The sequence below is a fragment of the Lytechinus variegatus genome, chromosome 2 (assembly GCF_018143015.1).
Source record: "Lytechinus variegatus isolate NC3 chromosome 2, Lvar_3.0, whole genome shotgun sequence".
In the NCBI taxonomy this organism is placed as follows: domain Eukaryota; kingdom Metazoa; phylum Echinodermata; class Echinoidea; order Temnopleuroida; family Toxopneustidae; genus Lytechinus; species Lytechinus variegatus.
Genome location: NC_054741.1, coordinates 24,077,080 through 24,102,936, shown reverse-complemented (window position 1 = coordinate 24,102,936; position 25,857 = coordinate 24,077,080). Strand labels below are relative to the sequence as shown.

General features: G+C 35.3%; 2 protein-coding genes across 2 annotated transcripts; one reads left to right on the top strand and one right to left on the bottom strand.

Annotated features, from left to right (window-relative positions):
• Positions 1-648: 648 nt before the first annotated feature.
• Positions 649-8,189, top strand: LOC121407644 (uncharacterized protein C18orf19 homolog A-like). The gene is made up of 2 exons (XM_041598816.1): positions 649-1,392; positions 7,053-8,189. The coding sequence occupies exons 1-2, from the start codon at positions 719-721 to the stop codon at positions 7,267-7,269; spliced, it is 891 nt and encodes a 296-aa protein (XP_041454750.1). The 5' UTR covers positions 649-718; the 3' UTR covers positions 7,270-8,189.
• A 5,398-nt stretch (positions 8,190-13,587) lies between these two features.
• Positions 13,588-25,857, bottom strand: LOC121407643 (aurora kinase C-like). The gene is made up of 10 exons (XM_041598814.1): positions 25,698-25,857; positions 23,646-23,699; positions 22,955-23,029; positions 21,804-21,916; positions 21,102-21,293; positions 19,323-19,461; positions 18,881-19,029; positions 17,842-18,016; positions 15,746-15,802; positions 13,588-14,135 (listed from the first exon to the last, which is right to left on the bottom strand). The coding sequence occupies exons 2-10, from the start codon at positions 23,697-23,699 to the stop codon at positions 14,019-14,021; spliced, it is 1,071 nt and encodes a 356-aa protein (XP_041454748.1). The 5' UTR covers positions 25,698-25,857; the 3' UTR covers positions 13,588-14,018.

Here is a 25,857-nt window from a genome sequence, read left to right as displayed (position 1 = left end):
AAGTTTGACCACCATCGATGTGAGAGCATTGTGTGAACTTGTGTCTATGATTTCCATGTAGGCCTACAACTGAGATACAATGCACTCATCTAGGTCTAGATCTATGAGCAAATTGATGATGATATATATCCCCACTTGTTATTTTGGATTTTATTTACATGAAATTATGTTTATTCAATTTTTTCCTCCAAGAACTGCATTGGTCTACATGTATATGCATTAGATACTCATTGCAGCATACATATTAATAGGGAGCCATATCTTTCACACTTGTTTAAGATATGAAACAATTACAATTTCATGTAATAACATAAGAAAAGGGAAAGTGAGGATGTGACATCATCAGCACACCTAATTAGTATTCATGAAGATGTTCATATAGGCCTAACTGTTTCCACAAAATATTGCGCAACTTTAAAATTCAGTAACTTTATTGGTCAATGGATTTTGAAAATATTTTCAGCATTTTAAAAGTGAATTTTACTCTATTTATGTAAATATAATTATTTTCAGCCTGGAGTATCCTCTTTTAGGAATTGATTTAAGGCATGGGTTGTTGAAGAATTGTTGATATTTTTTTATGTGCATATTGAATTTTCTTTTTGTTAATGTTATACATTTTTTTCAATGACATTTTTCTTACTATTTGTTCTTAATCCAGATTAAGAATTGAGGATCTAGGATCTGCTCATTGCAGTTGGACGAAACCTGAAGCAACATGCAGCGTGTAACACACTTTATTCAAGGACATCAGAGAGTTATCCTGGAACTCAAACAAAATGACCTACAGAAATCTCTCATCCAGGCGCTTAAAGAACTTACTGAAAAGAGGGCTGCAGCAGCTGCAGCAGTAGGCAATACCACACGGATTCATAACCACCGCAACGATGTCGCACAAGGCGTCCAGCGTCAAATCCACACGGGCTGGAAAAGCCATTCTTCAGGCGGGTCCCGCTTCGGGGAAGCGTACGAACCTTGGTCGGACGACATGGCTTGCATCCTTCAAGGGAGTTGTCTTCCCGGTAGCACACGCTACTGCAGAACTCTCTCCATGTTCACCAAGATGGACCTGAAGGACATCATGCAGGCAACAACGGTGAACAGCTTTCCTGATGGAAAACGCCACTACCACACATCCTCTGCTGCTAAACTGCAATTGTGGTCCCCCTCAGCCCATTCAAGAAAGGCAACTTCTTCACAGAGCCCACTTGCCATGGCCCAATACTCAACAGAGAGTAGCCAGGACAAGACTGAACCTCAGCCAGACCAAGGCCAGGTTAGTCAGAGACAAAGACTAAAGATGGCTGTGCGTGATTATGGCTCTACTGTTGTTGTGTTCCATGTCTGCATTTCACTCATGTCACTTGGAGGTTTCTATTTAGCGGTATCCAGGTGAATAAAAATCCATCTTCAAGCTTTCCCATGCTTTGGAAAATATATCATACAATTCTTGCCAACAGGCTCTCTCTTTTTCCTTCTTGATTAATCTTTATCCAATCATGCACATGTTGCTTTATTAATATATCATTTCATGCTTTCAGTCATGTGTATAGCTGGTGTCTTATTCCAATTTTGAATGATACATTATTGATTTCCTCATGAAAAATGATTGCCATTGGTACAAAATGCTTTGAAGGTTCCATGAAATTTGCTCCGGTGACAACTGCTCCAATGGAAAATCTGCACTTTAAGCCAAACATAGAACATAACTTCCAAAAAAAAATAAACCCTAACCCTTATCTTTACATTATTTCGAACTAAAAACTTTATTACAACTCTACCCTATGCCCTCTGACGTATTAAGATCTGAGCAAATGTTGTGTTGACTGCTTTGAATGGCTAAATTTGAAAATTTAAATATGTTTTTTTCTTTTAAATATAATTCACCTCAAAGTATATTGAGATGATTGGGATTTTATGGTATATAATAATATTTTGCCTTCAACACTCCTGATTTAAAAAAGTGAATTACCCATTGATTTGTAGAATCAGAAAAAATATAGATATATGTTCATCATACATAATTTTCTGATGAAAGTTGGATGATAAATCTGACAAAGTTGAATATTTGTGTATGTACATGTCATGTATGCATGTTACATGCATGTTTCATTAAACAATTTTTATATCATTATGTGCAACACATCAATGTCAGTTCTTAACAATCCTCACTTTGAAAGACCATGAACAAAAATAAAAATACATGTATCAGAATTCATGAATATTCATGAAATGGTTGACCTGTTTTAGAGCTTTATAAAAGGATATTTCATTCATGGTTGATATAATGTACATGTGCATGTGCAACCAATATATATATATATGAATAAATTATTGAAATGTTATTCAGCGGAATTCAGTAAAAAGTGAAATATCAGCCTGACCTGGGTAATTATATATTTCATGAAAAACTTTATTTTCACTTTCAGTATTTTTTAAAACAATAGTAGTGAACACCAAAGTATGACCGGGGTAATTTTATTTTCAGTATGAAGTTTTTTCCCAAAACTGAATCAACCATTTTTTTTCTCTCTCTCTTCAATGTTTATGGGCATTTTTATAGAAGCTGTTGTATAATAATGCCATTGTCATGATTTCAGTATACATTTATATTTTCTACAATTTGGGTTTATGAACTTATGACAGTATGACTTATCAAAGTTTATCTTTAAACTTATAAACTTTGATTGTTCCAAGGGTCAAATTTGATGTTTGCTTGCAAGATATAGTATAACCAAACAAACAAAAATTGAAAAAAAAGTGCAAAAATTAAAAAAGCAGGGAGTCACATGCCCATCATTTATCTACCATGAATGCAAATTGTGCATATTTATTTTGGCAAATGCCTGCTGAAAAGATTTTTTCTTGATTAAAGACCCTGTCATAGGGCCTACAATATATATTGCCAATCTAGATGATAAAGGGCATTAAAAAATAACAAATGTTAAATTAAGAGTGATAATACAGTACTGATTTGCCCCTCCAAATTTACAAGCAAACATGTTTTAAAGAATAACTGTTGTTGATTGTGTAGTTCTGCCTCTCGTTGCTAAAACAAAATGCTATATAAGATGCACAGACAGACAAAATTGTGGTCTCATGCTGCAAGTTTTACCTCTCAAAGCTCACAACGCTTTCAAGTTATTATATCATGCACTTCAAGTCATTATTTACAGAAAAAATTGATTTGCCAAGCTTGTAATTTTGAATCAAATCATAAAAATTTGTTCCAGCAAAACAACAAGTGCATCAGCAGCATCACATGGTGTGATGTCCAGGAATGAAGTTTCAGCCGGGAGTTCTGAGCCACACAAAAATTTCTTCCAGATAGGTTTTTTACAGTACACATGCAAATCATAAAACTTGTACTGTACATAAACAATTCCCAGAGTACAAGGACAAGGCCGGCGTTGAGTCTACAGAGCTGAGGGGTCTGAAACACAAAGCTTTGCAATCATCATAGAACATTTTTTTTCTATTGATTGCATTGACTACATAGTATCATGAAAATCAGTGTGTGAGTACCGGTAAAAAAAAAACTTGACACCTCACGAATCCCCAATTTAAAGAAGAAAATTGTCATCTACACTACACATAATTATTATATGGCCTGAAAGAGTATGTTCTCCCAAATAAATTGATACCATATTTATGTGGTATGTATGTTAATGCTTGAATGATCAGGAGGTAATCTTTGCAGTGATGTAAATTTTGATTTGCGCCAAAGTAAGGCATGGCTGCAATGAATGAATCCAGATGTCAGTGATGTCAAAATCCTACAAGGGTTGCATTAAAATCCATTTCAAAACAATTTTTAGTAATTTACATTATAATTGCTTAATGAACACTTTTAAGTATCAATTCTCAATTTCATTTTCAATTTCATTGAAAAGGGATAATTTGCAAATGTACAGTATGTTTACTAACTCATGTACATTGTAGGATTGTGACATCATTGGCATCTGGGGTTCATTCATTGCAGTCATGCCTTACATACGTGTACGCAAATGAAAATTTACATCACTTCAAAGAATACGTACTGATTATCCAAGTGTGAAGGCATACATATTGTATCAAATTATTTGGGAGAAGATACTCTTTCCGGCCATTTATAATGATTATCAATATCATTTATGACATATTTCTTTCTTAAATTGGGGATTTGTGCGGTGTTAATTTTTTTTTTTTTACTTATGTAGATGTCAGGCCAGAAAGAGTGAGAAAAATGATGCCAAGTTTCATGACTCTAAAGCAATTACTATTCTGAAAATGGATGAAATTTATTATTTAACTCTCCAATACAATTTGTTAAATTTATCATTCTTTGTCTTTCTTTGGACATGGTCTTTAAATTTGTGTCAGATCATACTTCTGCTCTTTGTTTATCAAAATAAAAAAGCTTTGTCATCCTTCGAAGCAATTTATTATCATTAAGCAAACAATTCATGAATTGAACAATATACTGCTTTGCTTGTAGGTTGTTAGTTATCTATTTTAACTTCTAAGTAACTACAATTACTCCTCTTTAATCACTTCTACAAGTATATCTAGACACCAATGATATATTCTTTGAAACTCTGGAAGGACATACAGTATATGTTCAATGTTTCATGGTTATATCCTTTGTGCAAATAAGAGAATTAATGACTTGTCGTAGTTGAACAAATTATTACACTATGATGATGAAGCACATTCAATAATGAGACAGCAAAAAATAGAATTAAGAAATTCAAGCATTATTGAAGTATCCAAATGACATGCTAAGATACAGATGACCATGCATTTTGAACTCGCCTGGTGATAGGGTGGTTTTGTTTAAAGATAAATTCCACTTTTGGTAACGATCTCAAAATGACTTTTTACAGAATCTAATATAATGACCACCCAAGTGTCTGTATGAATAAAAAAATATGTGCCAAAGGATTCTGGGACAAATTGTGTAATTGCTGAGAAATAAGCAAAATAAGCGCGGATTCGGTCACTTCCGTCGGGTCTTTATTCCAACAATAATGATACACTGTCCCACGTGCGCCTATCTATGTTGGTGATCTTCAGCATGAACGTTTTCAGCGTAGATTTCAAGATTTCACAAAGTTCAGTTTATGTAACTGTACCAGATCGAGATCCTCGTTGATATACAGACAATTAAGCCTTGTTTTACAGACTTTCTCATGAAATCGGTGTTTACTGCAAGTACTGGAATTTCTCTTTAATACACTTAAAAATTTAATTTGGCTCAACATACAATATTTCAATTGAACAGAGCTCTAGGTATTGCCATGAAATTGATGTCATTTGAAAGCTCACGTCAAAGCTGAATATACTATATGTGTTTTGATATGAGTGCATTAGCACATGAATTTGCGACACTGCATAAACAAATAAGTTGTGAGGGAGGGGGGGGGTCAGTAAACACAAATGTCTATTGGAGAGTCATGTTTCATACGTGAAATTTGCAAATATCAAAATATTCTTGATGGAATGAACTCTTAAAGAGAAATTGATGAGAAATACAAATATGATCAGAAGTTTATGGTTTAGGCAAATAGAAATAAAACGTGAATGTCCTGTTACAAAAAAGTATATTAGGATTGGGTGTCCTAAAAGTCAAACATTTTTCACTCAAGATGTGAGCGCAGTTTTAATGCCATTTATGGAATGCTGCGTAGGAGATTCCTTTTCTGAAAATGCATACTTTTGTATGGATAGAATGAATATTTTGAAATTATGACAATTTTTATTCTGACTGGTGTGCTTTCAATAGAATTAGGTGGTATAACACAAATGGGGTGAGTTCAAAACACATGGCCAGATATTAGCTACTCGGGTGTTTACACATGTACAGTGTACATGCATTGAAAAGGGCTAACAAACAAAGAATTCAAAAGTGCTGTGTCATCCCCCTCAGCATAGCCACAAGTCATTCTAGTGCCACTTGTATAACAAAGATTTATTCAGTCAACAAACTTTTAACAGGGAATCTTAACTCCCACCTCCTTGCTTTTAAACAGTGTGCAATATATACATGTATGTACACTGGCAATTTTTTTTTTCATAAATGGCTTCATGCATAGTGTGGGAATGAGTATAAGTTTAGGATCCCAAATACATGTATGAAAAATAGTGACAGCTTTAAAACTGATCTAAGTAAAAACGTAAAGGAAATTAGTATATAGGGGCCTACCTGTATCATAACAGGAAACGCATTTGTATAGAAAAAAGGAGAATTTGCAAAGAATTGATTCCAGTTTTGTAGGTTTCCTCTTTTTTTCAAACTTTTTTGTTTGTAGCATTTGTACATGTAGCAAATTTTTGTTTTCTCTATTTCACATGAATGAGACGCACATGATTTGCTGACAGTTTAATTTGAAAATGTTTAAGCATGAACTTCAGTTGTGGTTCAAGTACCGTGAAATTCATTAGAACAGAAATTTTCACAGAATCCGGAGTCATGGCCGCCTATGAAAAGTGTTGTGTAAATAAAAGATGTTAGTCAAACTATTCTGTATGAAAGAAAATGAGTAATTGTATAGTGAAACAAGTGAAAGAAATACATTGTTTTTGTCAGATAGATGGGTCTTTTCAAGTGCCTATGGGTGCTCATCTTTGTAGCTGATTTATAACAATACTTGCATGTTTCATTCTAGATTTCTTATGATATGAAATGAATGAATTGTAATGAAATTTATTGGAACATTCAAATCTAAATGTTTGATTAGAACTAACAAAAATTTGAACTTAATAATAATGATAGCTTCACAAATTTAGCACCCTCTCTGTAAATATCATTTTTTCTTATCCTGCCAAGCAAGGTTTCCATCTTTATTTTCATTCAATTCACCTTTCTAACCCTCATTATTCCTTTTTCCATTTCTTATTCATCTCATTTACAAATATACAAAGGATAATGGTACATGTACATGATATGATGAAATTCAATTATCAACCTGTCTGTTCCCCTTCCATTGATTATTGATTGATGGTTAATATGTTATGTCATAAAATTCTATTATTATATACTTAATTTGGTCTGCCCCCCTTTTATTTTACAGTGGAATAGATATGCAGTCTCTCCTCTCCACTCTGGGTTTTAGTGCAGACATCATCCAGTCCAAGGTTGCGACCGGAACCAGCACGTTCGTCATGGCCTACGCAGTCCACAAAGTCTTTGCTCCAGTACGCATCGGCATCACATTGACATGCACGCCTTTCATCGTCAGGTACCTTCGAGGGATCGGGCTTTTAAAGCGGCCCCTCCCAACTAAATGAATTGAAATGCAAACTGAATGAGTCTTCCCAGCTCCTACATATGACTGAACAGGATGGAAAGAAATCAAGACTGAAATTTGGAAAGTGAAAAAATTTCACACAGTATGGAGCCGAATTTATTTTCATACAAAATTCTGACTCTTGATGAAGTTTACTTATTTCCTGCATTTTATCATGCCTTTGTTTGTATTGCTTTGTAAACTTGTTTTGATTTTCATTTCATTTGAATTTGATCCAGTAGAGAATAGAATATACAAATAAATATAATTTGCAAAGATATAGAAACCGTTGATCAATACTTCGTGGTGTATATATATGTTAGGAGTTACCTTTCCTTGATCAATTCATATTTGAATTGAATATTTTAAGATGCCAGGGGCCTGTTGTATAAAAGAAAAACTCTGGCTTTTTTCTCTGGCTTTTTTTTTTGCCAGAGTTTTACGATGTTTTCAATGTCAGTGGCATAATTTTGTTTTATACTAGAGTGTATGTTTATTGCCAGAATTTTTTTATGGCAAAAGTTTTATGCAAGAGGCCCCAGGGGACGCAGAATGACACAAACCATGTCAAATCCATGGCTAAAAGGTAATACCGTATCCTGTTAATATCTGCATTAATACAAGGCCCATATGACAAGATGATAAATATGGGTTTCTTCAACTTTTCGATCACAATCCATGCTGAAACAAAAATTTCAAAATTCAGTGACAAATGGTCAAGTGTATAACCACTGTAGATATTATCAATATAATCTGTCGTGTAGTATTTTGTGTCGTGCCAATTTGTTTTTTTTTCTGTGGCTCCTGGATGAGTATGAGAACAATTGGACTTTGGGCATAACATTTAATGTAAAATGATATCATGATCAACATACTCTGAAATTTTAGTATTTAATAAAATGCTATAAACATGACATTGAATATGCGTTTCCTGACTTCTATTTTGCATATATACAGTAATGAAGTATTACATTGCTGTACAGGTGGAATTATGTTCATGGATATGTAATGAAGTTAAATGCAGTCTTTAGCTTGATCTGTACTAGTTAAGTTTATGAATACTTTTATTACTTTCATCATCAAAAACCATTGCATTATCTTATAAAACCCTATTTTCTTGGCCATGTCACGAACATTTAAAAGTAGGCTCATATATGTATATTTTTTTTTATTATTTAGAACACAGTATTTACACTGGTCCTTTGTACCGCAAATTTAGTGCCCAGAACGATCATAATAAACTTGAGTGATGTAAATGTCACCCATCCTGTGTCCTGAAATCCATAAAATATGATTCACAATTGTGAATTAATACTCATTGTGCATTATATAATATTCAAGGGCATACATTATATGACCAAAATGTATTGAATAATTTTTAGTCAGTCTAAAGTGACAACTCCATTATATGCTAGATCAGCATAAAAAGTTATCATTACTATTAACTTCATGATTGATGTTTCTTTTTTTTTGATCAAGTATACATGTATATTAATGTGGATATGTAGTATAACATTTTACAGTACAAATCATTATTTGTGTAGGACCCTTTCTCTAACTGAAATGAAAGTAATTTATTTCTATCTGTAATTTATTCATATCTAGTGTAGGATCTTTTTAGTTTGACGTATAAAGGTACACGTTAGTTATCTTTCACAGTTCTTTGTAACAATCTATAGAAAATATGTATACTTATGTGTTAAAGGCCACAACACACCTAACAAGTCTGTTCAGCAATCTGGTATTGAAACATGTCATTTTCCACATTTTGTGAAAATATATTCAAGGTACAGAATATCTGTGACTTAAATAAAACAAAAAAGAGAATTATTAGTCCTTATGACAGATAAAAAGCAGAACTGGTTTCAAATCGTACACAGGAAGTCACTATGAATTTACTTGAATACCATGGAGGATTGCAATAGCCATGAATCTCAGTAATCATATCATGAATCAAAGTTGAACAATTAAGCCTTATGTCTCGATACTCACATAACATTATTTTGTCTTTATTCCAAATTGGTTTGCAGACCTTCTGTAAGTTGTACAGTGGGCTTGACTCATTTGTGGCCTTACATGTATGCTATATTTGTTCTTTTATGTGCCATGTTATTTTTCATGTATGATATTGAATGATGAATAATTTTGTAAGTGCATTGATCAAGATTCTGGGCATAAATTGGTTCACAGAACAAGGAACCAGTCACCCTACCAATCACTCGGTTTTAAACATTCAGGTCCGTATTCTGAAGTCGGGTTTAACTTAAACTGTGATGCAAGTTAAACTCGAGTCTAACTAATCCACACTTAGACCGTGGGTCCAGTCTAAAACTCCAGTTTAGCGCGATTTGTGTTATACCCTGGGTTTTAGGTGTAGTCCAACTTAAACCTGTGGTCTAAAGTGAGATTTTGACTGGAGTTAGACCAGACTTAAACCAAGGTTTAACTTAAACCCGACTTCAGAATGCGGGCCTCAGAGTCAGGCAGTTTATGTTTATTGGTGTATTTACGCAGTTCAAGTTCATTTTCAATAGGATCACCTCAATCCATGTATTTCATCTGTTTGAAAGAAAACCTGGATAAGAAGAGCAAACAATATGAGTGCAAAAGTCGTATTCTGCCTGTCAATGATTTTTTAATCAGCTCGGAACATTACAGTTTAACTTTTAGAATAAATGATATTTAAACAAGCTGTGCTTTTAGTCATAACATGATGTATCTCAAAGTTAAAATGTAGTATATATAGAAGTCCATTTACTACTTGTCTTCCATGTGGTACGAGTGATTGCATTATCATTTTTTTCAGATGCACATTATTTTTTGCATTTAGGCATATTGCAGGAAACACTTGTAGGCAAGTTTGTTCTCCATTCAAAAATTATAAGATTTGTAAAAATTGATTATATAAAAAGAAAATTTTCATTCAATTTGTATTTGTGTATCATGCGAAGAATTATAATAATAAAATGTGAAACATGGAATTGACGGATTGAGGATTGTTTTATTTCTCTAGCATTATTATTTTGCTTTGTACAATGGATTTGTAAAATGGCTATTACAGAAAGAGTTGCAATCAACCACAACTCTTAAAATCATATGCAACTTGATTTACAACCAATCAAAAGAGAGCATTCAGGACTTGCGCTTGATTTATGACTTACGTTCAAAAGAAATTCTACCTTCAACGGGCACTAGATGACATTTAAAAATTTCGCTTAATTTCACAAAACGGTTATATGCACATCCTGGTCAGCATGCAAATGATAGACTGATGATGTCATCCACTTGCTATTTTTGTATTATATTTTTTTTTAAATATGAAATATTCAAATTTTGTCATGTCAAGTGAAACAATTAATTCTTCCCTGAACATGTGAAATTAGCATTGTATAATAATATATTGGTCAGTCAAGTAGGTCCTTATTGTCAAATCTGTATAAAAACGAAATATTGTGTAGGCCCTAATCAAAAAAAAAAAATAGTGAGGGACATCATCGACAGTCTCATTTGCAGGACACTGTGCGTATCACCGTTTTTTTTGTGAAATATAAGCAAAACTTGTAAAGGTCATAACTTATTTTACATCCGATTTTGATGAAATTTTCACCCGTTATGCTTGTTTGATTCTCCTCTTTTTAAATTCAAATCAACATTTTTCTGGGGTGTACTTGCCCTTTAAAAAAACCATACTATCTCACACAGTAAACAAAGGAATGGCAAAGAAAGAAATAACACTGCAGTATAAAAAATGCTCTATCTGCGTTTATTTTCATCTCTTAATATTACATATTTGCATGTCCATGAACATGTAATAAAGGACACATATTTACAAATGTACACATCCACTATACACAAAAGGAATATAAGAAGCAGGCCAACACACATTGCCAATATATTTGGTGCCATTCTTTCAACTGAAAACTAAACTTATGCAAAGATGTCAACATGAATACAAATGTGATTTTTTTTATTCAACCAGGGCTACAAAAAATGTGAAATAGTGAAAACATTCATCCTTTTCAATATGTGCAGTTCATTACCATGAGAGACTTTGTGGATCAACCAACTTACTTTTCCCTAAAGCATGCATCGCAAGTGAGAATTTCAAATAAAGAAATATTGAACTGAATCGAGAATCCCAAGCCTAGGGAAAAATAAGGATTGATCAGTTGATCAGTAGACCTACAAGTGTGATTTCAGGAAAATTGCACTGTCTGAATGAGGTTTGTAATCACTTTGAAATAGAAACACATATAATGCACTATGTTGAACTGATGTGGTCGACCAATCACAAAAGATTACAATCAAGTGACTCAAGAAGGGTGAAGCTTAATGCATGTGTTGTGAAATGCAGAAACTGGGAACGGACAACATAAATTTACAGATTTCTGTTCCTTTCATGAAAGAAAATGAAAAGGCAGATCAAAATGGGTGTCTGTTTGCTATGATAAAATCCAATAAGGTTGATTTACCACGATTGTGGCCACCAATCTGGGTAAGTTCAATTAGATGACAACATCTGGTCATGGGGGCAACATTCTCTGGAGAAGTACATTGTTAGACCACGATTTGAAATTAGAGTCTTAAAGGTTTTACAGGGGAGTGTCTTTTTGATGTATTTTTTTTTCTTTCAAACATATTTTGGCTCTCACGTAACCTACAAACCTTGTCTCAAAGTTTCAAACCTGCTTTCACTCTTCATAAGTCTTTAAAAAAAAACCCTGTGACTGCACTTTTTTTTACCATATCAGTATTCACATGTATAATTTACATTACGCTAGAAACATGGTTTCGAAAATAATGATGCACCCTTAAAACCGACATGTAAAGAACAAGTCAGTATTTTTTTTTCAACGAATTTAGTTAACCCAAATACTTGACATGTCAGGAAAATGGAGTTAACAATGGGTAGCTGGAAGACTTCCAACTTTTGGGCTAGTAGATTGAACAGTATAGTACATACTACTGCCAAAGATTGCTGTTTCATGCCAAATAATGGAATCTAACAAATTGTAAGTTCCTTATAAACATTTGTATGTTGCATTGTATTAGGTGAAATCACTCGCAAGGCTTCATGTCAATCACAAATACTGAAAATCTTACGATTGTAAATGACACCACATAAAACAAAAGGTCCATACTTTGTTAAGGAAAGGACAATCATTACTCCATCAGAAAATAAGTCTATATAGTGCATAGTAAATACATGTACAACAATATACTGCTAACTTTGGCAGGAAAATAAAAAAAAAGAAAAACATAAAATTACTTGCCATAACAAAAATAAACTACAACCAGCATGATAAAAAAGTTACTTATCTATGTACTTCTATCAATTATAATGAATTTGATTTGGACTTTCAATTTCATATTTACTAGATAGTGCAATAATTCAATAAAGAAAAAGACAGAGAGGATAGGGCATATCTTGCAAACTGAAGCAAGTATTGTTGGCAAAGTAAGTAATGCTCCCTCCAAACTTAATGTTTGCGTTTTTGGCAATCTGTAAAAAAAATACAATACCCCAAATACCAAGAAACATTATAATTTATGCCATGGCTATATCATGGTTTGCTTAGCTATAGGTATACCATTCGGAAAATATTTCTATCTGATATTGATAATACAATGTCTATACATCATACTGTTGCTGCAACTAAGTCTAAATTAATGCCAAAACATGAGCAAGGAGTGAATTAGTCAACATTATTAAAAAAATCATCAATTAATAAAAGTTAAGAAAAAAAAAATTACTATATGAGCAAGCTCACTATTAGTAAACTGATAAAAATCATCCCTAATGCAGTACCAGAAAATTATACTTATTATGAACAAAAATGAAACACAAGGAAAACTTGGGAGGTGTTTCACGGAGAGTGTGACATATTGTAATTCATGAACACTAAAGCTCACAATTGCATTGATGACGACAAGTAGTGCATGTCATTTGACTATTTTCTGACCAATGCAGTGATGTATTGTGCACCAAGTGCAAGAGGAAATTTAAGAGCACTCTTTGTAAACCAATGCTCTAGGATTGGTATTCATTACAGGGCTCTCACTCTTTTCTACGGTTGCCAGGTTGGCAACCGTAGAAAAGAGTGAGAGCCCTGTAATGAATACCAATCCTAGAGCATTGGTTTACAAATATAATATAATATACTATAAGTTGCCCAACTGACAACCAAAGAAAAAAAAATGAACATGTTATAAAGGACGATTAGTAACAGAACAGTACAAAAAAAAAAATTCTGATTCTTGTAACCACATAGTCATTTTACGTTTGAAAGAATGATTATCAACAATACAAAAAAAAAAATTCTGATTCTTGTAACCACATAGTCATTTTACGTTTGAAAGAATGATTATCAGTAGATATTGTTACAGTCACATAATCATCCCGATTGTTGAAGATCACCATGATCTATCTCATCACAACTAGAAAACAAAAATCAATACCAGAACAGGGACAATTATCATCCTCGTAGTCTGTACAAACACCATAGACATCATTGACCTCATATTGTAATCATCATCATCAACGTCCACATGTATTATTTCAAGTGATGCTCCCCGATCCTCCTTTCAATAAGTAACAGGAGGAAAATATCTCGTCCTGTCATCCGCTCGAAAGTAAACACATAAGTGAGTACCAGCTTTGACGATACAGTACTAGATGACTATAAGGCATGGATGGGTCATCTGGACCAAAGTATAAAGAATATATATCTCTGTAGGGATATGAGTCTATCATGATTGTGATTCTGAGGAGGATGCTGAAGGCTTCTTCTTAGAATTCTCTACAATCCAGGGGTGGGTAAGTACCTGTTCTAGTGGTAGTCTGTGGGCGGGGTTATGTTGGAGTAACTGGAAAGAGAGGAAAACATGGCAAAAAAAATTAACATTCTACTTTTTGAATATATTCATATATTTCATAATTTATTCAGATAGGTAACTATGTCCAAGTCAAATCTGTTAGTAACACAAAAATCTGTTATGACTTTAATAGGAGAAATTCTACCTAACATATTTACCGGTACCTTTATTTTCTTTTCTCTTTAAATGCAGTCAACCATAAATTCTCCAATTTTCCTTCAGTTCAATCTTTACCTTTGCTGGATTTTTAAGGTAGGCTCAATCTCTTCCAAGATGTTACGTTATCAAACCCCTCTTGGCCAAAATCACAATGCTTAATATTTTTTATCTGGACCCTGTTGGTCCTTAACTGATTCAAGACCAGTCCCAACAATATATAGATCAGAGTATGTATGAACATGAACATAACACGTCACTAGAGATTGAAATTTGATCAAGTTTTCTCTTCTTGGTCTATTGCTTACCTGCCCACCCTGACAGCTAAAATATAGGGAAAAAATTAGATTTCCAGAATAGGAACAATATAAAAATTCCTATTCGATACTAAATCTTTTTAACAGAAATAGGAATACACACATTAAAATGGCAATTTCCCTCCCTGAAAATAGGAATGTGGACCGACCGACTTGTGTCCTGGTCCAAGCTTATTTGCATATTACTAGTCCCTTTGTAACCCTTCTAAACAATGTTGTTAGTAGGCCCGTTTTGAAAGTCCATTTTTGATGCACGTGTACACGGCGTGTTTTTCGGTCGTGTACACGTGTACACGTTGTAAACACTGTGAGAGCGAGTTCTGTTTTCATGTCGACACGGACCCGCATCAACATGTCATAAAAAGGGGTCTATATAGCCTAAGTCACGGTTTTAAAGCTTACCTGAGAAGTTTAAAGTATCAATCCACAAAAATTGGTGCAAATTAAAAGTTTACTCGGCTTAGCAGCGCATTAAATTAATAAAGAATGCAAAAGAAAATCAGTGCAGGGCCCTAGCTAGCGCCGACGCTCGTTGGATGCGCATTTTGTATACTGTACCGTACATGCATGCACAGATCGCTGCAGAATAAGTGTAACTGAAGTTATCGATTGATTTTCATTATTATGTTGCCAATTTGAAGAGCGTTTGTTTGTAGGCTTGTAGCACATGTGTGCAAGCGTATAACACGTAAGTTGTAGCGATGATCGCTATCGCAATTGGTGATTCTCAAATTGACTCTGAGTGTGATTGAGCAACGCTTTCGAGCTTTCGAGACCGGAGCAGACCCATTTCGTGGTACAAAAACGTGAGTCTCCAGAAAGAATGTGGATTAAATTGGCGATTTTGGAAGTGAACTCACTCTGGATTAATTGAAATATATTGACATATTAGTAATTAAAACATGTGCAGTGTCTGAGAACTAAGATTTAATGTGAGGCTGTGAGCTTGTTCACTGACTTTGTAGCCCCATGCAAGCTTTATGCAGATGCTACCGTGTACACGGTGATGGAATTTAGTACACGTGCACTGACTTGACCGTGCGTGTACACGTGTACCCGAAACGGGCCTAGTTGTTAGACAGAGTTCCACTACTTTGACATTCTAACAAGGTATTCTCATTTACTCACCTTTTTGATGAGATCTCTGGCACCGGCAGTTACATAATTTGGGAACTGATACTGAACCTATAATCATGAAAGGGAAAAATAGATTGATTATATATTGATATAAGGAGAAGATACATTATAATCATCAGGATCTAGTGGATTTGCTTTGCACACTGGTCAGTGATTGATGCAGTGGAGTCAACGTATACATACAGTTGACCTCAAAATTATTCATACCCCTTGTGGAAAAACATTCTTTGGCAGATTCTTTACTTGTAAAATCTATTATGCTGTAACTTTCTTTGTATCTTTTGTCTGCTTGTTGCTATGCAAGATTTGACATATGAGCTGGCAAGTCTTCATTAGCATAATAATACATAGGGTCGAAAGTTATTTATTGCACTTGTTCAGAATTATTCATACCCTTGCCAATACCTCAACAAAAATGTCCTTTTATGACAATGCGCATGATTTTCACTGTCTGGGAATGTGCTATTCTTTGTTCTATAGTTATTTCAAGATGTTCCAATGAATTAAATACCCTCTTTGTTAAACAAGCCATTAAACAATGATGGAAAATAGCATCTTTCTAAAAGGGTATAAATAGAGGAAAGCATTCTGGTAATTCTCAGTCTCTGATAATCATGGCCAAGAAGAAGGAGCTCAGTGAGGACCTACGGCAACGTCTTGTGAATGCCCACATTGAGGGAAAAGGTTACAAGGCCATTTCAAAGCAGTATGACGTCCCTGTGGCAACAGTCCAGAGCGTAATCAAGAAGCACAAGAGGTACAACACTGTGAAGAACCTTAGTGGGCGTGGCAGGAAGTGCAAGGTGTCCCCTAAACTTGCCAGGAAAATCTGCAGAGAGGTCAACAACAACCCCCGGACCACAACCAAGGCCCCACTTGAAACGCTTGACCGATCAGGGACGAAGGTGTCCCGGTCCACCATCGAGCGAGTCTTGCACAAAGGAGGTCTCCATGGACGCAGGCCTCGGAAGACACCGTTGCTCAGGAAGAAACACCTGAAGGCTCGACTGGCCTTTGCTAGAGGTCATCTGAAGCAAAATCCAAGCTTTTGGTCAACCAACCTGTGGTCTGATGGGACGAAGTTGGAGTTATTTGGCCATATGGATGTTGAATACGTCTGGAGGAAGAAAGGGGAAGCATACAATCCAAAGAACACTGTGCCAACCGTCAAGCATGGTGGTGGGCACATAATGCTATGGGGATGTTTCTCTTCCAGTGGCACAGGGAACCTCGTTAGAGTCAAAGGAATCATGAAAAGGGAGGATTACATCCAGATCCTTGATGAGAACTTGAAGGAATCTGCCGAAAAACTCCAGCTTGGCCCCAACTGGAAGTACCAACAAGACAATGACCCAAAGCATACCGCCAAGCTGGTGAAGAAATGGTTCAAGGACCATGATGTCAACGTCCTAGAATGGCCAAGTCAGAGTCCTGACCTGAATCCGATCGAGAACTTGTGGCGAGACCTGAAAGTCAGAGTGATGGCTAGGAACCCGACCAACCTGACCCAGCTTGAGGCCTACGCCAAGGAAGAATGGGCCAACATCCCGCAGGAGACGTGCAGGAAGCTTGTGGACACTTACAGGAATCGTCTAGAAGCAGTCGTAAAGAACAAAGGCTATGCTATTGACTATTAATGAAAGACATTGGACTCAGAAAACCTAGGGTATGAATAATTTTGAACATGACATTGTTTGAATATCTATGAATAAAATACCCCTGAAAAGAGAAATTTCTTGAATTGTGCATTGTTGTTATTCTTTCATTAGTAGGTCACACATAAATCATAGAGAAACTTGATAAAATGCATTCATTTCATCACAAACATGAAAAATCACAAATATCAACAAGGGTATGAATAATTTTGAGGACGACTGTACATAAAATATAAACACATGTATTCCACATGCATTACTCACTGAGTTACATGTATAATTAATGACATATAATTTTGTGTCAAATCATTTACGATAAAAATAATGCAAATTTGTTCTTCTAATTTTTACAGCTAGCAATTATGAATGAACTATCTATCTTCATTATGATATCAGACTTTATTAGAACCGTTGGTCAGTTTGGCTACATACCCTTGTGATTCTACGGTAAGTCTCATTAGCGCCCTCTGCTTCAAAAGGAGGCTTTCCGACTAAGAATTCATAGCAGAGTACACCTAAACTCCACAGGTCTACCTTGTCGTCATGCATGCGTCCCTCGATCATCTCAGGAGGGAGGTAGTCCATCGTGCCACATAGGGTGTTTCGCCTGGATAAAGATAAAGCAATGCAACTTAATAGGATCATCATCATGCAGATACCATGGAATTTGTAATGCAACATTATTCCTGCCCCAAATTTCTCTGAAAACAGGAATGCTGTTGAGGGTGGGACTAAGACAGAGCATTGATTCTGAAAATTTTACAAGGATTATAAATAACATAAGATCGGCTTTGTTTGGATTAATGTGCAGATTTACATTAGTTAGTAGTCATAGCATTCTTCGGTTTGACATACTAGCATATGATTTACAAGTTTTCATTTTGGAGGGAAAGGAAGGAGTTAGATTGTCTGAAATATATATTGTGATATAAGATAATGTAATTCTAGAAGCTTGGTTTGCGAATTCATTGAAGTTTCAAAGTAACAGAATTTCAATATCATTGTGACATTATGTAATCTTCCAAGATTTTCAAGCAGGGTGTTCTACATAACTTTTTAAATGAATTGCCCAGTCAGGCAAATAAATTTTTAAATAGTTGGAATATACTTGCCCAAAAATCTATTTCACTTGCTTGAAAAAAAATCATTGATTTTCAAAAGAAAGTTTTGCGGTTTTGAAAACCATTGACCTTTTTCTCTCTTTTAACATGAACTGATCTACTTTGTTATGGCATTTCTTTTTTCTAAAGTGATTTCATCTTGCCTGCCATGACCAAAATTAAGGTCAATTATCATATCGACTCTAATTTTGGTCATTCTACTGTGAGAATTTTGCTTGCCCAATTCGGGCAAGTAGTTTTGGTTTTCACTTCAAAACACTTGCCAGACTCTAAACTTTTACTTGCCCCAGGCAGTCGGGCAAGTGCTTATGTAGCACCCTGCTTTCAAGATTACCAAAGAAGAAGTTTACCTTGATGAAGGAGCATGAACAGACCAACCAAAGTCAGCAATCTTAAGATCACCTAGAAGACCTAAAAGAAGATTCTCTGGTTTGATGTCACGGTGGATGACTTTCTTAGAATGACAGTAATTTAGGGCATCGGCTAGCTCACGAATATACTGAAGAGGGAAGAGCAAAAATGCACGACATATATCATGTACTTTTTATTTAAAAAGAAAAATTGTTCAAGCTAGTGAGGTGACCGAAAATAAATATAAAAGCAAAAATGTAACCCCCCAAAAAAAATGACGAACAAACAAATCCGACTGTTAGTTCAAAACTTGTAAGACCACTGTTTAATTCTATTTTTCATGGTGGACTTGTCCCGCAACAATCTCTATGGAAATGCAATTAAACTAAAATAATTTGGAACATTTTGTATAAATTTGTAAAAATCTGTATTTATACTTACAGTTGCTGTTCTTTGCTCATCAAATCTCCCTACTTTCTGCAATTGCTTGTAAAGTTCTCCACGAGGAGCATATTCTAAAATTAAGTATACTCTACTGTCATCATAGAAATAACCAAAGAGCCTGAGAATATTGGGATGCCTGATAATAGAAAAGGATAACAGAAGTAGATATCAATAAATATTAGATAGCCAAGACAGATAGCCAAGCGCGATTGGTCCATAACGCATCACGTGATATGATTGAAATCAATGTATTTTCCCAGCCGGTCCACCTTCGATGAATATATTGACCAACCGGTCCATGAATATATTTTTCTACGTGTATGGCGCCCTCTTGTGGATTAGATGTTACCATGCATTATCGGCCTGCCTTGGGTCCTGGACCTGGACTGGGCTCAAACTTAGATTTAGATCTAGAGCTAGGCCTAAACAAAGTTGATTTGAATAGAAAAGGGTCATTCACTGCGTTAGACTAACGTTACTTAGATATCTATAGATCAAGATCTAACGTTAGATCTATACCAGTTCAATCAATCACTGTGAATATCATAAACATGCTGCACGCATCGTTGGCCTAACTTTATCTTCATCATTAGAGGCTATCTAATATAACAAATATTGACTGATGGGATGTGTAAAAAAAAATAATTCTTTGGACCACCTAAAGGATTAATATTTTCCCTCGTGATCATATTTTCCCTCAGCGCTGCACGCTTCGGGAAAATATAACCCCTCGGGGAAAATACAAATCCGGCGGTCCAAAGAATGTTTATATTACATACCGCATTAGTCAATATCTGTATAATATATGCTAAAAAAAACAACACAAAACAACAACAAAATAAATAAAAAAGATGTATGGGGGAAATAACATTATTTCAGATAACAAGCTCCAGTGATATAAGAAGTCGACCATCTAGTAAACACAAGGTCATAAATAATGAATGGAGCTTGTAAAATTGTGATGTAGATCCTAACCAAATGATTGGTTGAAACCTATCACATGACCACAGTCATTTATTAAACCTAAAAATAACAGGTTAATTTGCTTTTGACTGGCAAAAATGATTAGTACTATTTGACCAGTCATGGTTTTGAGATGATAGGATCCACATCACTGTCTTAGAAAACATATAATACACATGTATCAATTTGCTACCGGGGCATTAGAATAGTTAAACACCTTTTTAACCAGGCTTGATGGAATTCTTCCAAAGGTACCCTAATATATGTTTTAATCCTTACTAATGTCCTTGATGTGTAGATAATCATGGATTTAAAATAGAATCATCATAATTGTCCTAAAATATCTGCAATACACCAAAATTGGTACACTTACAACATAGTTTAAGGGGCAGAAGAAAGTAAAGTTGAGCAAATCAAGAGTTCCAGTATTACGAATCTGGGCCTGGATACACGAAGGTTAGCGATTAATTGCTAATTTGAAAGAACAATTTTGATTGGTTCCCAGTCAATCTACTAAGCAAAATGTGCATGCAACATTGATCTTGAAAGGCCATTTCATTTAGTGATTAATGACTAACTTTGTTAGTTTTATGGGACCCTGATATGAATGCCAACGAACCATACAGGGTCACACAAATCATAACTTTCCTAATAGAATACCTTGGGTAAATTTGCCATGACTTTTCACAAGATATTGACTAATTTTTCTAAAATCTCTGTCGTTTTTTGCTTTTGGAAAAGATGTATTCAAATGACACAAGCTTCCAGATATTAACTGACCTGTATGAACCTGATAAAGCTTCTACAACCTACCTAAGATGAGACTGGATTTCAATCTCTCTCCTCAACTGATGCTCCACTTGAGCCTTCTGAAGCTGAGACTTAAAGAGCACCTTGAGGGCCACGATATACTTGGTCTGTTTCTCACGTGCCAGGTAAACACTCCCAAACTTGCCCTTGCCCAACGGACGACCAATATCGAAGTCTTTCAACTTCCATGATTTCCTGTGTAAAGATGAATTGTGAAAATAAATGGTAATTGCAATTAGAGAAGAGGCAATGAGTAAAAACCTGAAAACAGCTGATTAACTCCATACATATTTATAACAAAAAAATTGGTGTCTAGCCAAAATTAAATGTTTCATGATCATTCATGATTATCACAAGAAGCTTGCGACAAGGTTGCCACTCAGTCACGCTAAGCTTACAGTGGCAACCCCTGCAACCTTCTTACATTGCTATGTTATAGAAAATACAACTTTGTTCGTTGTTTTCATTGCCAAATCTTTTGCTATGTCCCATGTATTTTCTATGTTCATTTGTTTGCAAATAATGGTGCAGAAATCAGTAAATGAAATGAATGGTTAAATAAACATTATAGCAGAACTTGCTGATTTAATCTTGCATGACTGGTCCCGTATGTAATGCATATATATATCAACAAAAACATTTGATAGTTCATCATGCATTGTGTTTCAAAGTGTTAACATGGCTTGCAATTAAAACTGTTCTTACTTCTGTTCATTGGGGTTTTCATCTTGTTTTCTGGTTTGCCCATGTCCACTCTCAGCTGGTTTGACAGGCTGTGTTCTGGCCTGGGCTGTTGTACCTCTGTTCAGAGAAGCAACCTGATAATAAAAGAAGACAAGATTTTAACAGTTAGTTTAAAATGTTCTCCCTGTGGATTGCATGAATTCAAGCAAAAGTTATTCAAAGAACAACTGATTTGAAAAAGAAAAAAAATGAAAACCCATGATTTATTGTTCGAAATAGACATGAAATACTCCAAAAATTTGCTTTGCCCAATTGATCGTGGGCCCGGCAGCCGCTGTGCAGTGCCAGATCGACGACGCTCTATCCCTTTCAAGGTTCAATGTAAAAATCAATACTTCAAGCGGGTAAAAAAAGGTCTACCATATGTTACCAAGTTTAAAATAAAAGAATGACTAGGCAGGAATATGGATAGTTCACATACAAAATTGGGAAGCTACAGCTGATAAATAACACCTTTTCATTCAACATGACCAATACCATACAATTCTTGTTTACCGGGAGAATTTACTCAAACTTTGCCTATCAATTTCTTACATACTTAAGGGCACAACTAACATTGCTTTTTCTAATTTCAGGTTGGACATTTCACCATAATAATAAATTTTCTCAATCAGAGCTGGATGGCTGTACATGTATGAAAGCTGATGAAAATATGAAAATTTAAGTGACCAATTTAGGGCTAAATTCTACAGTCTACACTCACATTGAAGTAGAGTAATCAATAGTATGAAAAGATACATAGGAAAAAATAATCGTGTACGTGTAACGACCCACAATTTGCAATTTCATTTGCAAGCAAAAAAAAATAAAAATTCTTTTACAAATTTGCATGGTAAATGTTTAAATATTACATTTTTAACTCTTATTTGATTTTTTAATAAGAAGCTTGAGAGGTGGAAGGTGATTGATAGGAAGGGAACAGAAGAAGGGTCCATATGGAGTGTGGTGACAGGAGAGGACTGGGTAGGAGGTAGGAGGCCAGTTCCCTGATCATCTCCTTAACTCACATAGGAATTTTTAACAGTTGTGGCCTGAACAGTCACAGTCTGGGACTGATAGACCGGCGGATGACCGACCGATGACCTAATGGCCTTAGTGGGTGTGGTTCTTACGTTTGAGCCATTTGGCTTAAGGATCCTCTTTGGTCCCGCGTTGGCCCTTGGTACACTAACGGGTGTCATGTGTGCCTGATGGAAAAATCGAAATTTGAAAACATGAATGAAAAGATCAAATTCCAAATGGAATTATACAATTCATATATTAATCATTATGGAAACATGGAAAGGTTTCATTTAAATCCTGGTATAAATCCCAATGTAACTATGGAAATTCAAATTCTAAACAATTGAGACTCAATTTATAAGCACATTTGACTTAGTTTTCTTTAACATTTTAGCATGATTGAGTCTACATGAAACATACATGTAAGAATGTTACACTACAATGTAAAAAAAAGAAAAAGAAATGGATTCCAATAATTTGGCAGAGACTAAAGACTAAAAACATACCCTAAATTAAACTGGACTTAAGTGTGTTGTCCAAAGTGTTGGTGTCATACTCATACTGTGATGATTTGTGTGCATAAAAAGTCAGTCACAGAGACACAAACATAATCTTATCACTTAGCTTGCATTCAATAAGAAATCAAGTATGTGCACATGATTGCACTTCAAATTTTATGCAACTACCCCCTAAGGAGTGCTTTTATTGGTTGAAACATGTACAAAAGAACAACATCTTGAAGCAATTTTTTTTTTTCAAATTTACAAGAAGCTGGGAGGAAAATGGTATTGGTAAACAAACCTTCGATGGCATGTGGGCTTGAGAAGAATTCTCTTTGCCATATTCTGAAGTCATCTGTGTGAATAAAGAAATGAAAGACGTGTGTGTTACTGTGTTATTGGTAAAACTGGTTTCGAACTGTCTCCATTAGTATTAACCCAGAGAGCTCTGGCCCCAAGAAGCAGGCAAGAGCCCAGTAGGTAACCATATGCTGCCATAGGTAACAAATACTAACATGGGTACCTTCAAGGTTGGGGTACCAAAAACACCCCAAATTAAAGAAAAAAAAAAGAAGAATAGAAATCACACACCCATCTTGGATGAAGGTCTAACTGATTGCATGAATCCTGACATCAAGGCAGAAGCCAGAGCTGCCAGACCCTCAAAAAAGGGGAAAAAAGGCTGTGTTCGTTCACTCACTTTCAAAATTGCAAACAAAACTGTCCGATCGATATACCAAGGCAGGGCACATGCGCAAAATAGACTTGGCCAAAATTTGCGCATGCGCCCTCGGTATATCGATCGGACAGTTTTGTTTGCAATTTTGAAAGTGAGTGAATGAAAGTGGCCCTTTTTGAGGGTCTGGCTACTGCCTCGATGTCAGGACTCATGCAGTCCATTTTTTCTTTCTTTATTGTGAGAGTTTTTTGTACCCCAACCTCGAAGGTACCCATCTTAGTATATTTATTTATTTATTAACTGTGACAGCCTATGGCTATCTTCTGGGCTCAGGCTTGCTCTGGGTTACATTAGTACAAGATAAAGATTTCTATCATACATATATAATTTCTCAATGATCCTGAGCACTTAATATTTCTAAATCAAGCAAATGTGATTTGAACTGATGTTGACATGCCCAATCATAAGTCAAGTGGAGCACAGTCAATATTGGAGCCAATATTTTGAGGTTTTTTTTTTTAAAGAATAAATATCTTCCATTTTAGAATTTTTTCATTTGGTATTAAGTTTGAGAGACAGATTTTGGTGTAATGCAATGTACATGTAGGCTGACTTTGAGCAAATTTCCCCATCAGAAATTGTTCACAAATGTCATGGCTAGTCTCTCAGTCAAATTTCAAGGTCAATAAACAATATACCCACTGCTTTTCAAAATGTCACAACCGGGAATTACTGTATTTCAACTCATATCTCAACGTTATCTTTCAAATTCTCAGTCAGACATCGCTTTCACTTCATTTCGGGTAATTTTCAAACTGAGCCAAAATTTTGTGTTGATGCAATACTTGAAAAAATACTTGTCAAGTTGTCATACTCTTTACATCCATGATCCATGTACACCTTATAATTTCTGGCAAGAATATACCATTCCAATATGCACAGCCGGAAAGGGGAAAAACGGAGTAGAAAAAAGGTGTGGGAAACAAAAGGGAATGGCATGGATGGCAATTTTTATATTTTTTCCTGTGTGGAAGCACAATTTTGTATGAAGAGAGAAGAACGTCTCGTTTAGGTTTTTATTCTTTTAACCAAAAAAGAAGGGGAAAAAGAACAAAGCTATATCTTTCTTCCCTTTTCTCCTTTCGCTTTTTCTTTTTCTCCTTTTTTTCTCCCCCTCTTTTTATTTTGGGAGCGTTGGGGGGGGGGCGACTGTCCCCACCCGGCTACGCGCCTGGGCACGGCCATAAAGAACGGCAATTACATGTAATGCCAATCATGCCAATGAATGTGACATTGCCAATGATGATGGCCGAGCAAAATAAAATAAAATGGCAACCATATGCATGGACAGTTTCATCAACACTGAGTCTATTACAACAAGAATGAACAAGCACCACTGGCACAGTCAATCAAAAGCAAGTCCAACATAACAACAATCCAACGGCAAAATACATTTCAATGTCTTTCTCTATAAATAAATCATAATTCCCATTGAAAATTGCATGGGCTTCAATCATAGCCATAGGGCATGTACTGTCTCTGGTATAGCGGACCCGCACCGGCAGTGCAGTGCAGCGCGGCGATTCACACTCAGTCACACAACTTAATTTCTAAATGCAATCAAGACTCAACCACAAAAAACACGTCTGTTTGTCAACTTATAATAATAATTACCTCGGAAATGACGAACTGTAATATTGGCTAACAGAATGATGAACTTCACTTGAAAAAAAAAAACCTATAATCTTGCAAATGATGGATATCTTGATAGGGATTTTCGCGGAAAACTCGATCACACAGCTCAATGACAACAATGCGGCTGGTTGGTTTCCTT